The sequence below is a fragment of the Vicugna pacos genome, chromosome 10, assembly GCF_048564905.1.
Source record: "Vicugna pacos chromosome 10, VicPac4, whole genome shotgun sequence".
NCBI classification, from domain to species: Eukaryota; Metazoa; Chordata; class Mammalia; order Artiodactyla; family Camelidae; genus Vicugna; species Vicugna pacos.
In genome coordinates, this window is record NC_132996.1 from 65,815,304 (window position 1) to 65,828,486 (window position 13,183).

Genomic DNA, 13,183 nt, shown 5'->3' on the forward strand with positions numbered 1-13,183 from the left:
GAGAGGTGAAGGTGAAACTTCTGGGAAATTGGCCAGCTGATTGTTGAACTCAGCCATTGTTAAAAAATTCCATTATATAAACTTACAACTTAATAAATTATATTAAAAATGAAGTGATAAATACTTCTAGGTCATCACCTCCTCATTACATTTCTGTATTTTTCTGTCATTTATGCCCTTGGGTTTCTTCCATCTACTGTCTCTGTATGGTGGAAATACCATATAGTGGTGGGCTCCTGACCCCATCTTCCCAGTTCCCTTCTCAGGAACATTGCTTTGGTAGTTTGAAAGCAGCCATGATGGGAGTATATACACTACGGAAATTGACAAATGCGATAAATCAGGACTCTTTCTCCCCACCTCCACCGCCCAGCCCCCCTCCCCAGAGATCCAATTGGTAAACGTTCACAAGCCTTAGAACCAAGGAGACAAAATGGGCCTGGGCCGTCACGGAAGGAGCAAGGGGCTGTGGGCTGTTCCCACCTGGGGCCGCTATCTGCCGGGTGCTGAATCCACCCTTTCATTAAATCTTCCAGCAGCCCTAGGAGGCGAGTCCAGTGACAGCCCTCGGTGAAGATGAGGAAATAGAGGCCCTAAGAGGATAAGTGTCCCATCAAAGGGGACAGATCAGGTCTGAACCACACTCTTCACTGCTGTGGTTTATTAGTGCTATGATAACAGCACCCAGTTCACAGGGCGGTTTGGGGGATTATGTGAAGTACTGTGTGTAAAAGAGCTTGGCACAGCTTTGGCTCTAGCAGGACAGAGCAAACATTAATTTACCGACAGGCTTAAGAGTGGGATCTGGACCCACCTACATTTGAATCTCAACTCTGCTATTTTCTGATTGTGAGATCTCCAGCCAGTCAAGTCCCTTTGCTTGTCTAAGCCTCATTTTCCCCATGTGGAAAGAGGGATAATAATAGCTACCTGGAAGAGCTACTCAAAAGACTGGAGATAAAAGATGTAAAGTGTCTGGTGAGAAGTGGATACTCAATAAATGGGAGTGATTGTTCGGGATTATCTTTTATTCCATGTCACTCTGACAGCAATTCTGCCTGGCTCTGTCGAGGGACACCACCATGGGGGCCAGAGCTGTGGAGGCAGGACCTTGCCTGGGCAGCTCCTGGCCTCCCCTCCCTGGCTGGGTCAGCCCCTAGTGGGCCCTGGCCTTAGAAGGGTGTCAGAGGCTTGGGGACGCTGTTGCTAGGCACCCGTTGCTAGGCAACGCACTGTTTCTCCTGGCCTGGCCACCTCCCCAAGGGCTCAGGCTTCTCTGGAGTAGCTCCTGCCTCCTGCAGCCTCCTGCCTGACCTCAGAGCCACTGCGGAGGGCAGGTGAGGGTGGGGCCAGCTGTGACTGGGCCCCAAGAGAACCGAACCAACTTCTAGAGGGAGGCGGGCAAGGCGAGGGAGCACAGGGAGAGACAAGGAGCCTGGGGCTGGGGGTGAATTTCCAAGCTGGGGTGGCCATGAATTCCCAGGATGGGAGGTTGTCTGGCCATTCAGTCCCCAGAAGAGGGCGTGTGGGGGTTAAGATCAGGGGCTGAGGAGTCAGATACCCTGGGTCTGAATCCCACCTATTGTGAGCTAATCATTCATCACTTGGAACTTCAGTTTCCCAGCTGTAAAATGGGGGTGGAGAGGTGGGGGGAGGGTGATGATAAGGTGTGAGGAAGGTGAGACACATGCAGGGTACATAAGTGTTGACCATTACTAGTCCTTTCTTCAGTTTGGGGTGTGGGTGTTGGTGGAGAGGGACAGACGCGGGGGAAAGGCTGCTGGGTGGGCATCCATCACCTCCCGTGTGGTCTCCAGCGCCTGAGCCTGGGGATGGTTCGGGGCCCTTGGGCTGCCAGACCTGCGGGGCGCCTTGTGTTTCCTTCCTAGGCCCCTGGGGCCCTGCCCCACAGCATCATGATGGGAAAACTCCCCCTGGGGGTGGTCTCCCCTTATGTGAAGATGAGTTCGGGGGGCTGCACGGACCCCCTGAAATTCTACGCCACCAGCTACTGCACAGCCTATGGTGAGGGCACCATTTTTATAGGAGCCACTCCCAGGTCACAGGGTAGGAATGGGGATGCCCTCCCGCTGGGAGAGAAGCAGCCCCTTTGGCCTGTCACACACTCAGAGTGACTAATCTGTCCCTTAAGCCCCCCAAGGATTGTGTCCACCCATGTACTATCAGGCTGGCCCTGGCCCGCTGCCCTGTCCCCCAAATCTGTCCTGTGATTCTGCCACACTGACTTTGACCCTGTCCCTTCAGCTCCATTTCTTGCTCTCCCATCCCAAAGGGCCAGGCTTTCACAGCCCCTTTCCTGCTTGTTACTGCTCCTGCCTCTGTGCCTTCTCCATCAGAGGGACCCCTGGGCTCCTGGCGGTTGAGGGTGGGGGTGGGGGATGCTGGCCCTGTCCGGGAAGCCCCACTCACTGCTCTCCCCCTCTGCTGACCTGTGGTCCTATCTTCCTGCTTCCCCTCTGGCAGGTCGGGAGGATTTCAAGCCCCGCATGGGCACTCACAAAGGCACAGGCTACAGATCAAATTATCGGCCCACGGTCTCATACCAAGCCAATCTCGATGCCCTGGACAACCTGGCCACGGGGTATGGTCTGTCCAATGCCTCCTCACCCCCTGCCCTGCTGGACCTTAGCCCTCAGGGCCAAAGGAGGTCATCAGACCAACTCCAGGCTCCGCACACAGGGACCCTGAGCATTGCCTGGCCTAGGTCTGGGGTGCTGGGGGACTCAGGGCCTGGCGCCCAGCCTGGGGCCCAAAGGCAAGCAGACTCCTGAGGCAGCTGTGGAAGTTTGAGGGAGGTGGGAAGCTTCTGGAGATAAGCTTTGCAGCCTCCAGATGACAGAGACAGGTGGTCCTGGTGGTAATAGCTCCTGCCTCACCCTCAGGGAACAAGTCGACAATAAGTTCCAGACAGAGACCAGTCAGAACTACCGCCCCCTGGAGGTGCCTGATGGCAAATACCCTCTGCCCTGGAATCTGCACCAGACCAACTCTGGCTACTCTCGGGAGAAGCCCAGTGCGGCCACCCCTACCAAGGAGGTCAGAGCTGGGCCAGGGCCAGGAGAGAGGGGAAGCCATAGACTCGGGTGGAGGAAAAGCTGGAGGGTGGATAGGGTGGGGATCCCTGCAACGGGTGGGGCTGCACTGCCAAGAGTTGGTCAAGGCTGAGATGACTGGGCACGGAGGAGCCACACTGTGGGCTGGAGTCCACGCACCTTTACCACCTTTGTCCTCATTTCCGTCCCCATCATCACTTCCCCCTCCATTTCCATCCCCATTCCTACCACCATCATCACCTCTACCATCCCCATGTCCAGTCCTGTTCCCTCCCCATCCCAACCCCATCCCCACCCCCACGGTCTCCACCATCCCGTCCACATTTCCAAGCCCACATCACCATCCTCTATGTCACTGTCACATTCACTATTGTCATTATCCTCCCCAACTTCTTTGTTTCTATCATTGCACAACCATCATCCTTATCATTCTCACCACCACCAGAATGGATACTGTCATTCATTCATTCACTCATCCAATCAATATGCTCTAAACATCTCTTCTGTGTTTGAAGATGGTAAGTGCTGGGAAAAAATGTAACAGAGAAGAAGCAGGGAGTGAAGCACCTGCAAGTCAGGGGAGTTAGAAAAGAGCTTGCTTTGGAGACATTAGATAAAAACTTGAGGGAGGTCAGTGTTCCTCTGGATGCAGCTGTGAGTGAAGACTGCTCTGAGCAGTGTGGGCAGCAAGTGCAAAGGCCCTGAGGTGAGAGCAAGGGGGCAGGTGGCTGGAGTGGAGTGAGAAGCCGATGTCCTCGTGGGCTGCTGTCGGAATGTGAGATCTTACCTGGAGTGAGATGGGAGAGCTGCAGGACTCTGGAAGGGGACATGGCCCAGCCGGGACAGAATCAGTGTCAGAAAATTACTGCCATCCCCTCACCTGCAGAGTAATTGGCTGCTCCCTCCTCCCAGGTCAGGAAGGTCCATTTTGACACCCAGGACTATGGACCCCAAGCCATCACCAGGCTGGAGCCCAAGGATGTGCCCCTGCTCCACCAGCAGCAGAACAAGGGCTCACTGGAGTGGGAAAACTCCCGACACGTGAGTGGGTGACTGGGACGAGGGTCTTGGACTGGGCAGAGGGGCCAGAGCACCCCCTTCTCCTCTCTCCTCAAAACAGGTTCTGCGCTGACTCACCTTATCCAAGCTGCTGGCTAAATGTGGGCTCAGGGCACCCCCCAAAAACTGGGGAGACCCAAGGATTTGATATTTGGTATTTCCAAGACAGCATCGAAGTGGTCCTTACAGAATTCCTTGTGTTATCTTGGGATTTAACCCATGAGCTCCCTTCTCTCCTGAGCCCATCCAGGCGTTCGGAGCCCTGGCAGTGCACTGTGAAGTGAGCACCTATTTCCTCCCATCAGCCTCTCTCCTCTCTTTGGGGACCTCCTGGTCTGGGTGCCAGGGGCTCCAGGCCTCGTTGCTCATCACGAGGAGTCCAGCGTGGGATGTCACTTACTTTTCATTGTCACGGGAAGCTGTGCTCTCATGGTGGAATCTGTGGTGTTGTGGTGTGCCAATCAGAGATTTGTGTGTGTTGGGGGGGGTGTCATCCAGCTCTCCCATCTCAGAACACACACACAGGTCTCCTCAGAGCACAGATAACCAAAGAGTCACCCTGACCCCCACCACCTTTGAGGCCTGGCCACTCTGGATGCCCCTTGCTCTACCCTCTGTGTTTCAGGGCCCGCGGTTCATGACTTCCGAGTATAATTCCAAGTATCTCAAGGAGCCGTCAAATCAACCAGGTAGGCAGGCAGGTGCCTGAGCTCATGCCTCCCCCACCGCCCACTATACCTCCTTACTCCTGACCCCTAGGAGAGGTGCCAGGGGGCCCTAGAGCTGGCACAGGACTAGGAAGACACCGGCAAAAGAAAGAAGGAAAAATAGGCAGCTTGGAGAAGCCATGTCCAGGGGCTGACCTCAGCGTCAGGCCTCCCGACCCCCAGAGGACAACTTGCTCACTTCGAAGGGCTGCTTGAGCCTGCCGGCCCCTGCCCTTCCTTCTGCTCTCCTCTCTTCCTCTCTGCCCTGGATGCTGGAGTCCCCCTGGGGCCCACGATCCTGGTGGCTCAGGCCTCCAGATCCTTGGAGCAGGCTCCCTTGCCACCTATGGGGACACTGGGCCACTGACAGCCACGTGGGTGGGGCCAGCACAGGGGGGCTGTCTTCCGCAGATCTCTTACAGAGGAAATCAATCGGCGCCAAGGAGGAGACTGGCTTCACTGAAGAGTCCACCAAGAATCCCATCGTCTTTCAGCCGAACTCCCAGGCCCTTCCTGGGGACCCAGTAAGTCAGGCTGGGCCCCACTAGAATCTCAAGGTGACTGAAGACCTCCAGTCTGGGGATTTCTAGCTTAAATACACACACACACACACACACACACATACACACACACACAATATATATTATATATTATATGTGTATATATAAAATATAGCTCACATATATATGTATATGAGTGAGCTGTAGAAGCCTTCATTCAGACACAAGATGAAAGAGCTTGGGCAAAAACCACCACGTTGGTCTAATTTTCCCACTTTATGGATGAGAAGACTGAGGTCCAAAGAGAAAAAGCAGCGTAGCCAAGGCGACTCAGAGTTCAGACAAGAGGCTGGACCTGCTGGTGCCCATTCAGCATATTCCCTCCCCTCCCTTTTTCCCAAACTCTCCCCTTTCCTCAGTTACTCCAGTTATACTATATGTTTGCGCTGAGCCTTCTTCTTTGCTCAGGACAAAGGAGCAGCTGCCTCAGCCAGCCTGATGCTCCTCTGTGGCCCCTTTCCAGGTCCTCCTGCCCAGCCGGAGTGTCACCAGGTCGGACTTTCTCCCCATAACCCACCCTCATGTAAGCTGAGCCCGGCTTGGGCAGGTCTGTCCCACAGCTGAGCGCCTCCTGCGGGGCAGGTGGGATGCTGCAAGGGGCAGCCATGCTCTGGTGCCAGGGGCTGCTTTGCTGCCTTAGGGGGATGAGTTCCTGCCTGTGCTGGCCAGAGGCTCCGAGCGGGAGACGGGCTTCAGCCGAGTGAATGAGAGGACCCTGAACCCCAGAGTGAGTGGCCTTGGGGAGCTCCCTCAGAGAAGGGAGCACCACGGGGAGGAGACGGGGAGGTTTCTCAGACCCGGTGGCATGGATCTAGGCACTGCGGGAAGGAGAGAATCAGGATATTTGGAGATTTGGAGGAAGAACTCGTGGGTGGAGGGGGAAAAGCCTAGGGGCTGGAGAGTGAGGGGCTTGTTCAAAACAGTGACCTGCAGTCCTGGGGCTGGAGTGGTTGGGGCTTCGTGTGACTCTGCCTGCCCTCCCTCCATCCTGCTGCCTCACCCTGGCCACCCAGTCACCCTTCTTGTGGCTCTGTCCCTGCAGGTGCCCACTCCTGGCCCAGAACCCTGCAGCATGAGCCACTGGCAATTCCAGCCCCCTCAGCGGGTGCAACAGACAAATGTTGCCCTGCTTGGCCGGGAGACCGTGGGGAAAAAGGTGAGGCCTGGGGTACCCAGCCCACACTCCCAACTTCCCACCCGCTCCTGACCTGACAAGTCCTCTCTCTATACCGCTTGTGCAGGAGCCCACAGGCTTCAGCCTTAACAACCCGAGCTATGTCCGGAGCCCTTATGACCCTGACCTGGATAATCGCTACCTGACCACCTACAATCAAGGGTGAGCCCCATTCCCTCCCCATGTCTGGAGCTGTGAGGCACGTGTCCATTTTACAGACAGGGAGACTGAGACGAGGACAAGTAATAAGCTCAAGGTCATGAGGGAAGAAGACCAACACCAGGTCAAAGTGGGTTCTCCCAGAAGCAGACCCTGAGCCAAGGAGTTGGGTGCAAGCCCTTTATTGAGGGTCTCAGAGAGGGGGCAAGAGGGATAGGGAAGGGATGGTAGCCAACACCAGTGTGTTATCAACCCAGGTATCCCCTGAGGGGACTCTAGAAAACCATGCAAAACACACAACTCAGAATGGTCCCAGCCAAGGAGCGAGAGAGTGGGATAGTAGTCATACACGGCGCCCATCAGTCCTTGGTTAACGGCTGTCCCCAGGGGCCATCTTAAATCCCAGGTACCTACTTGCTCAGGCAAAGCAGCCTCCAGCAACCCAAGGGCAGCCTTCCTAGAGATTCAGTGCAGACCATTGGCGGGCAGGGGAGGAATTGGGGGATATGACAGGGTCTGGCTGGAGCAACAGAGCATCTGCTAAGACACTACATCCAGTCTATGACAGGTGGGTTCCATGTACCCTCAGAAGGTAAGCTCTGTGCTGTGTGAGCCCTGGACAAGAAGTGAGTGTCCTGAGCATCATGAAGCGCTTCCAGGAGGATGTGGCCCAAAAGTCATGGGGGAGGCTACCCGGGCCAGGCCTGGGTGGGCAGGGCATTACAGGAGTGGGATAAAGGAGGTTTAATTCTTAGGCAAAAGCCTCCCCTCATGTATCTGCCATCTGTGTGTCAGCCTGTGTCATCCATGTTCACACTGCCCCGCTGGGTCCTCCATCTCCCAAAGTGCTCCCTCTGCTCCCACATCTTTGGAGCTAAACACCCCCTCTTTTGGATGGGGACCCTGAGGCTCAGAGGGCAGAAGCGGTGCCTGAGTCTCTCAGCAAATCCGTGAAGCATGTGGCTGCTCTAGTTCCCAAAGAGGACAAGGAGGGTAGGGCAGAGCCTCACTCTGGGCAGTTGTGGGGGTGTCAACCGTGTCCCTGCCCCTCCCTAGGCAAATGTCCTCCTCCTACTGCTCAGATCCAGCAGACCCCTAGGCCCAGCCATCTCTGCTGGGTCCTCCCCCCAACCCCCCCGTCTGTTTCCTGAGCTCTCACAGGCATCAGGCACACTGCCCCTTCCTGACGGCACCCAGAGCCCCAGGGGTTGTAATCACTGATTTTCTCATTTGTCTCTCTGCACCCCTCTTTGTAAGGGCTGGGCCCACATTTTACTCATCTTGGCACCTTCAGAAACTGGCCCAGTAAATGAACTTATTTACAAAACGGAGACAGACTCACAGGCATAAGAAAACAAACTACGGTTACCAGGGGGGAAAGCAGGTGGGGAGGGATAAATGAGGAGTTCAGGACTTGTAGATACTAACTACTATATATAAAAGAGATAAACAACAAGGTCCTACTGTAGAGCACAGGGAACTATATTCAATACCTTTTAATGGCCTATAATGAAAAAGAATATGAAAAGAAATAGATAAATGTGTAAATGAATCACTAGGCTGCACACCAGAAATTAACACAACATTGTAAATGGACTATACTTCAATTTAAAAAAAAAATCTAGATCTAGAGGAGGTTGTAGCTCAGTGTTTGAGTACGTGCTTAGCCTGCATGAGGTCCTGTGTTCAATCCCCATTAAAAAATAAACAAATGAACAAATCTAACTACCGTCCTCACACACACGCACAAAGAATCTATAGAGGATGAGAAAGTTTTTTCCAAATGGAAGAAAAGTTGACTGCCTAGAGAGAAATGGGTGAGACAGGTTCCCCCCACCCTTCCCCGTCCTCTCTCACCCACTGAGGTGTTCCCAGGCCAGGGAGGGAGGCATCTCTTAAAAGTCCGTTACACTCCAAAGCACTGTCTCAGCACTGGGGGCGGCTCAGGGGCAGAGCGAGGGTAGGCTTCCAGAGTGAGAGGTGAGTGAGTGACAGTTCGCCAGGTGGACGGGCCTCCAGGAGTGCCCGGCAGAGGGAACAGGGTGGGCAAAGGCCAGGAGGCTGGAGGATCTGAGGCTGACTGTGCTCTGCTGGAGCCGAGATTCCTGCCAGAGAAGGGCAGAGGGGCTGCAGAGGTGGACAGAGACCAGCTTACCTCCAACAACACTTCCTGTGCCTCAGATACTTTGAGAACATCCCCAAGGGTCTCGACCGGGAAGGCTGGACTCGAGGTGGCATCCAGCCCCAGAAGCCCGGAGGCTATGCCCTCAACCAGCCGGTCACCCGCACGGAGGCCGCCCCCAGCCCTGCGGAGAGCCTGCGGCGCCTGCACCCCCACGTGGGCAGGTAGCACGCCCCCTTCCACTCTGTCCTCTGCCGCATCCGGACCTTTCCCCCAGCCTCTCCTCCCCGCTTCCTCGGTCTGTACGTCTGAGAGGCTCATTTCCTCTCTCTGGTTTGTTCACTGCCTCCCCTGCCCAAACGACCTCCTGCCTCCTCTCCCCAGTGACCCCTCCTTCTGCACGGCTGCTCCCCTTCCCCTCCCCCCACCCTTGTTTTTCCCCAGAGTTTGGTGAACCTTCCCTGAGACCAGCACCAGCCTGCTCCCTGCCAGGCCACGTCGGGTGGGGTGGGAGCGTGGGGGACAAATCTGAATGACTGTGGTTCTGACTCCTTTCTGCTCAATTTAATCCCTCCCAAATTACATTTATACCAACAATGGCCCAGAGTTGGCAGGCAAAGACCGTTTGTGGCTTGGCTGCCACAGCTGAGCGCTGGCCCCGAGAGGAGGGGCAGGCAGAAGAGAAGGTTCGGGCTCTGGGTCCCCATCCCTTCTTCTCCTGCATCCCTTCCTCCTTGCAGAACCATGATCTCGGCTGACCCCTTCTACCGAGCCGCGCCTCACAGCAGCCACGGCAGCCGCTTCACTGCGCCCAACTGAGCCTGAGGCCGGGGTAAGGGGCTAGGGGACCCACACCCACAGCCGTTCCCTATACAGGGGTGTCCACTGTGGGCCAGCCCTACATCCTAAGCCCTGGGTCAAGCCAGCCTTGCTCAGGGACCCCAGCCCCAGAGTTGGGGGGTGGGAGATCTGGGGCATCTCAGGAGCACCACAGACTACCTGGAGCCTCTCAGGCCTCATCTCTGTTCCCACAGGTTTGCCGACCCCAGGGGACAGGAGCCGGCTACTGTCCCTAGTCCCACATTCCCCCGGGGCCTCCTCGGCAACTTTCTTAATGAAATAAAGAGCAGTGAAGCAGAGCAGTGTGTCAGCGCTGTCAAAGGTGGCTGGGAGGGGAGGGGTGAGGCTGGGGCCAGATTTGGAGTCAGGAAGGCCTGGTTGGATTCACCGTGAGGCTACAGACCAGGTGCTTTGCTCTCGAGACTCAGTTTCCTCTCCTGTGACGGGGTCTCCTAGGGCCTATGCTAAGTGCTTGGTCAAGGGCAGAAGGGAGGATGCCCCAGGGAGGGGCAGGTGAGCCAGAGTGGCAGGGGGCAGAGGTGGGCACGAAGTGGGTAGAGAGGCTCAGATACCTGGTCTATAACGTGGGGCGAGGGATCAGAGCAGGATTGCGGGGTCCCTTCTGGGTTCCCGCCTTGGATGGTTTAAAGCAGGAGGACAGAGGGGCAGGAAGAGATCTCTCTCCAGAAACAGATGGAGGAAGGTCCACAGTGGATGGATCCCTGAAAACTGACACTGGGAAGGGCGGAGGCTGACCCCAAAGGCTGGTGCCTCAGTGCCTTTGTGAGAATTAGAACAAGGCACCCCCTAGGCAAACGCCCCACGTGAGCGCAGGACATAAAGAGCAAAATCCTTATGGGAAGAAGAAAGCCTCCTTTCCTCCACGTGCTGCAGCCTGAGACCAGGGCCCTCAGCCTGTGAGGCAGGATCCAGGCCACCTTTCAGAGCCTTCTGTCGCCTCCCCCCGGGGTGCTTTTGTGCAGAGCACAACCGTACAACTATATGCCGTGACTCTGCTAGCACCAGCCCCTTATTTTATAAATGAGGAACCTGGAACCAGAAGGGGTACATGAGCTGCTTGAAGTTAGATGGGACAGAAGGCAACAGCCGCCCTGGGCTAAGCGTATCCTCTGCGCCTTGCAGCCCAGCCCGCAGGCACAGGAGCAGACTCAGTGGTTCAACAGCTGGTCCCCCACCCTCCATCTCCACCCCTGCCTCTTAGTGGGAGTCTGTGGAACAGCTCTGTTGGCCCCAGGGCCTGGCTGTATCCAGCAGTCTCGAGCAGCCGGCCTGGGGGCTGTCCACGGCCTGGCTGGGGCTCCATGTGGGATGTGGGTGGCTCCAGCTGGCTCCAGCCCTGGAGGAGGGGAAAAGGGGACACAGAGTATCTTGATGACAAACCCAGCCACACTCAGGACCCAGTGACAGCCCCACAGACTGCGGGCGGGGCCTCCTGGTCCATGGTCCCCAACTTTAAGGGTAAATCACCAAACCAGAGACTTTCCAACAGGGCTGGGCTCCAACAGTGGTTTGGCCATAGTGAGGTAGGGGAGAGGGTTAGGGATCAACCAGCCCCTCCTGCCTAGAGTCTCACACACATGCACACAGACACGTTCAAAAGCACACACAAACACAAGTAGAGATGCACACATACCCCTGACAACATGCACATACAACTACATACAGACTGATAAATGCCAACAGACAAGTACACACAGACTTACTAATGTAACTGCACACAGAAACATATGGAAACATGAAACAAGCATGTACACGAACACACATCTTCATATAAGCACCTAAGATGCTTGTACATGCAGACACATACACACATACAGGCAGACCTACAGATACATCATAGACACAAACATGCAGGCACACAAAGCTGATGTACAGAGAATTCCAGGATAGACAGACACACACACACACCCCTCTCCCCACCCTGTTTCATCTCTGCATGTCCTTCTCCACCAGTGTCCTGTTACAGCTCGTGTTTCCTGCTCATGTGACCTCTACTGGCCCAACAGGGATACAGTGTCGCATCAGGGACACTGGAGCCGAGTTATACCCTCTCCTCATCGCCTCCCCCTCCCACTGTTCTGCACCCAGGCCACATGACCTGAGGCTACCCTACGATACTTCCTGAGCTGGAGCTGTGGCCCCCACCCCTGGGCTCCCCTTAGCCTCTGCCTTCTCCTCGTGCAGCTTCTGTCCAGGCAGCCCAGCCTGGCCCCCCTGTTTGGGTCCTGGGCCCCAGCCCGAGGGATTGTGTGAGGAGGGGATGGCCCAGGGCGTGGGGTGGCAGGAAGGGGGTCCAGCAGGGGCCACGGTCAAACTTATGTGATTTTAGAGCCCCTGCCTGGTGTAGGACATGAATTTCCCTGTTTCTGGATGAGGAGGCTGACAGAGAGGTAGAGCCACTCGCCTCAGCTCACATAGCCAATAAGGATTGCGGGTGGGGGCCTGCTGGTAAGGGGTGAGGCAGGAACTCAGAGTGGCAGTAGGCTGGTGGGGGCGTGACTCGACTCCAAGTCATCCCCAGCTTCCTGACCTTTGCCCTCCCCATCGAGTCACTCAGGGCAGGCCCCCTGGAGGAGGGAATCTTGAATTAAAAGGGCAGAGTGGCCAGTGGTGGGCACTGAAGTAGGCAAGGCTGGGGGCAAGGACCCAGTGGAGGGGCCAGCCCGAGGCTTGGCCAGTGGGGCGGAGAGCAAGTGATGCTGAGAGGCAGGCATCCCTGTGGGGAATGTGGGTCGGTCAGGGGCCTTGATGGCCGTGCTATGGAGCCCTTCTCTGTTCCCTTCCTCCTCTATGAGGCTCAAAAAGGGAGCAGACCACATCTGTCTTGTTCACACTGAAACTTTAAAGCCCAGTGCAGTGCCTGGCACTCTTGCAGGTGCTCAGTAAATACTAAATTATGGAATGAATGAATGAATGAATGAATGAACAATGAACTCTGCCTGCCAGTAGAGGCACCAGATGTGGGTTCTGGGTGCGACCCGCCCTGAAGTCAGGATGTCAGTGGCCCAGGCTCCCTGCATCTATGTGGCCCAGCAGCTGAGACCTGTTGTGGCCCTGCCCCCTTGCTTGGCTGCTGTGGCTGTGGCCGTGGCCCTGGCCCCTGGGACCGCTGGGCTTTGCCCTCCAGGTCCCATCTTCTCTCTGCACATGCCCTGTGGCTCTCCCCTCTGGTCCAGCCTCTCACCAACCCCAACAATGCTCCCCTGCAGTGACCTGAGGATCCCACATTCCAACCTTGATCCCCTGGCAGGACCCGGGACCAGGGCGTGGTTAGTGCCAAGCAATCCTCTGTACATCCCCAGGGCAGGGGGTGGCCCCTTCCCCCCACAACCCCATGGCTGCTTATGTTAGTGAAACCCTGTGGGAGGGACTGGCCTTCGCCAGGTCACTCTCCTTTGTGCTGCCAGGTGAGTGTGGGAACTGGCTTCACTTTCAGGGGCCCGTCCCCTCACCCCTCTGGGACTTCA

The 13,183-nt window shown here is 56.1% G+C and overlaps 1 protein-coding gene across 2 annotated transcripts; it reads left to right on the plus strand.

Annotated features, from left to right (window-relative positions):
- The first annotated feature begins 1,240 nt into the window (after positions 1 to 1,240).
- SAXO4 (stabilizer of axonemal microtubules 4) lies at positions 1,241 to 9,994 on the plus strand. Of its 2 annotated transcripts, none has more exons than XM_006214875.3 (14): positions 1,241 to 1,337; positions 1,890 to 2,025; positions 2,485 to 2,602; positions 2,904 to 3,057; positions 3,987 to 4,115; positions 4,759 to 4,822; positions 5,252 to 5,364; positions 5,864 to 5,923; positions 6,041 to 6,127; positions 6,443 to 6,556; positions 6,642 to 6,736; positions 8,915 to 9,079; positions 9,596 to 9,687; positions 9,890 to 9,994. In XM_006214875.3, the coding sequence occupies exons 2-13, from the start codon at positions 1,917 to 1,919 to the stop codon at positions 9,672 to 9,674; spliced, it is 1,287 nt and encodes a 428-aa protein (XP_006214937.2). In that variant the 5' UTR covers positions 1,241 to 1,337; positions 1,890 to 1,916; the 3' UTR covers positions 9,675 to 9,687; positions 9,890 to 9,994. The 2 variants fall into 2 exon arrangements, with proteins under 2 accessions (XP_006214937.2, XP_072826955.1); XM_072970854.1 differs by lacking the exon at positions 1,241 to 1,337 and adding an exon at positions 1,616 to 1,678.
- Positions 9,995 to 13,183: the final 3,189 nt, after the last annotated feature.

Coding starts and splice junctions, on each gene's coding strand:
- SAXO4 (XM_006214875.3), top strand. CDS start 1,917: ATGATGGGAAAACTCCCCCTGGGGGTGGTCTCCCCTTATGTGAAGATG. Junction 6,557..6,641: donor GGGAGACCGTGGGGAAAAAG/GTGAGGCCTGGG, acceptor CCGCTTGTGCAG/GAGCCCACAGGCTTCAGCCT. Junction 9,080..9,595: donor CTGCACCCCCACGTGGGCAG/GTAGCACGCCCC, acceptor TCCTCCTTGCAG/AACCATGATCTCGGCTGACC.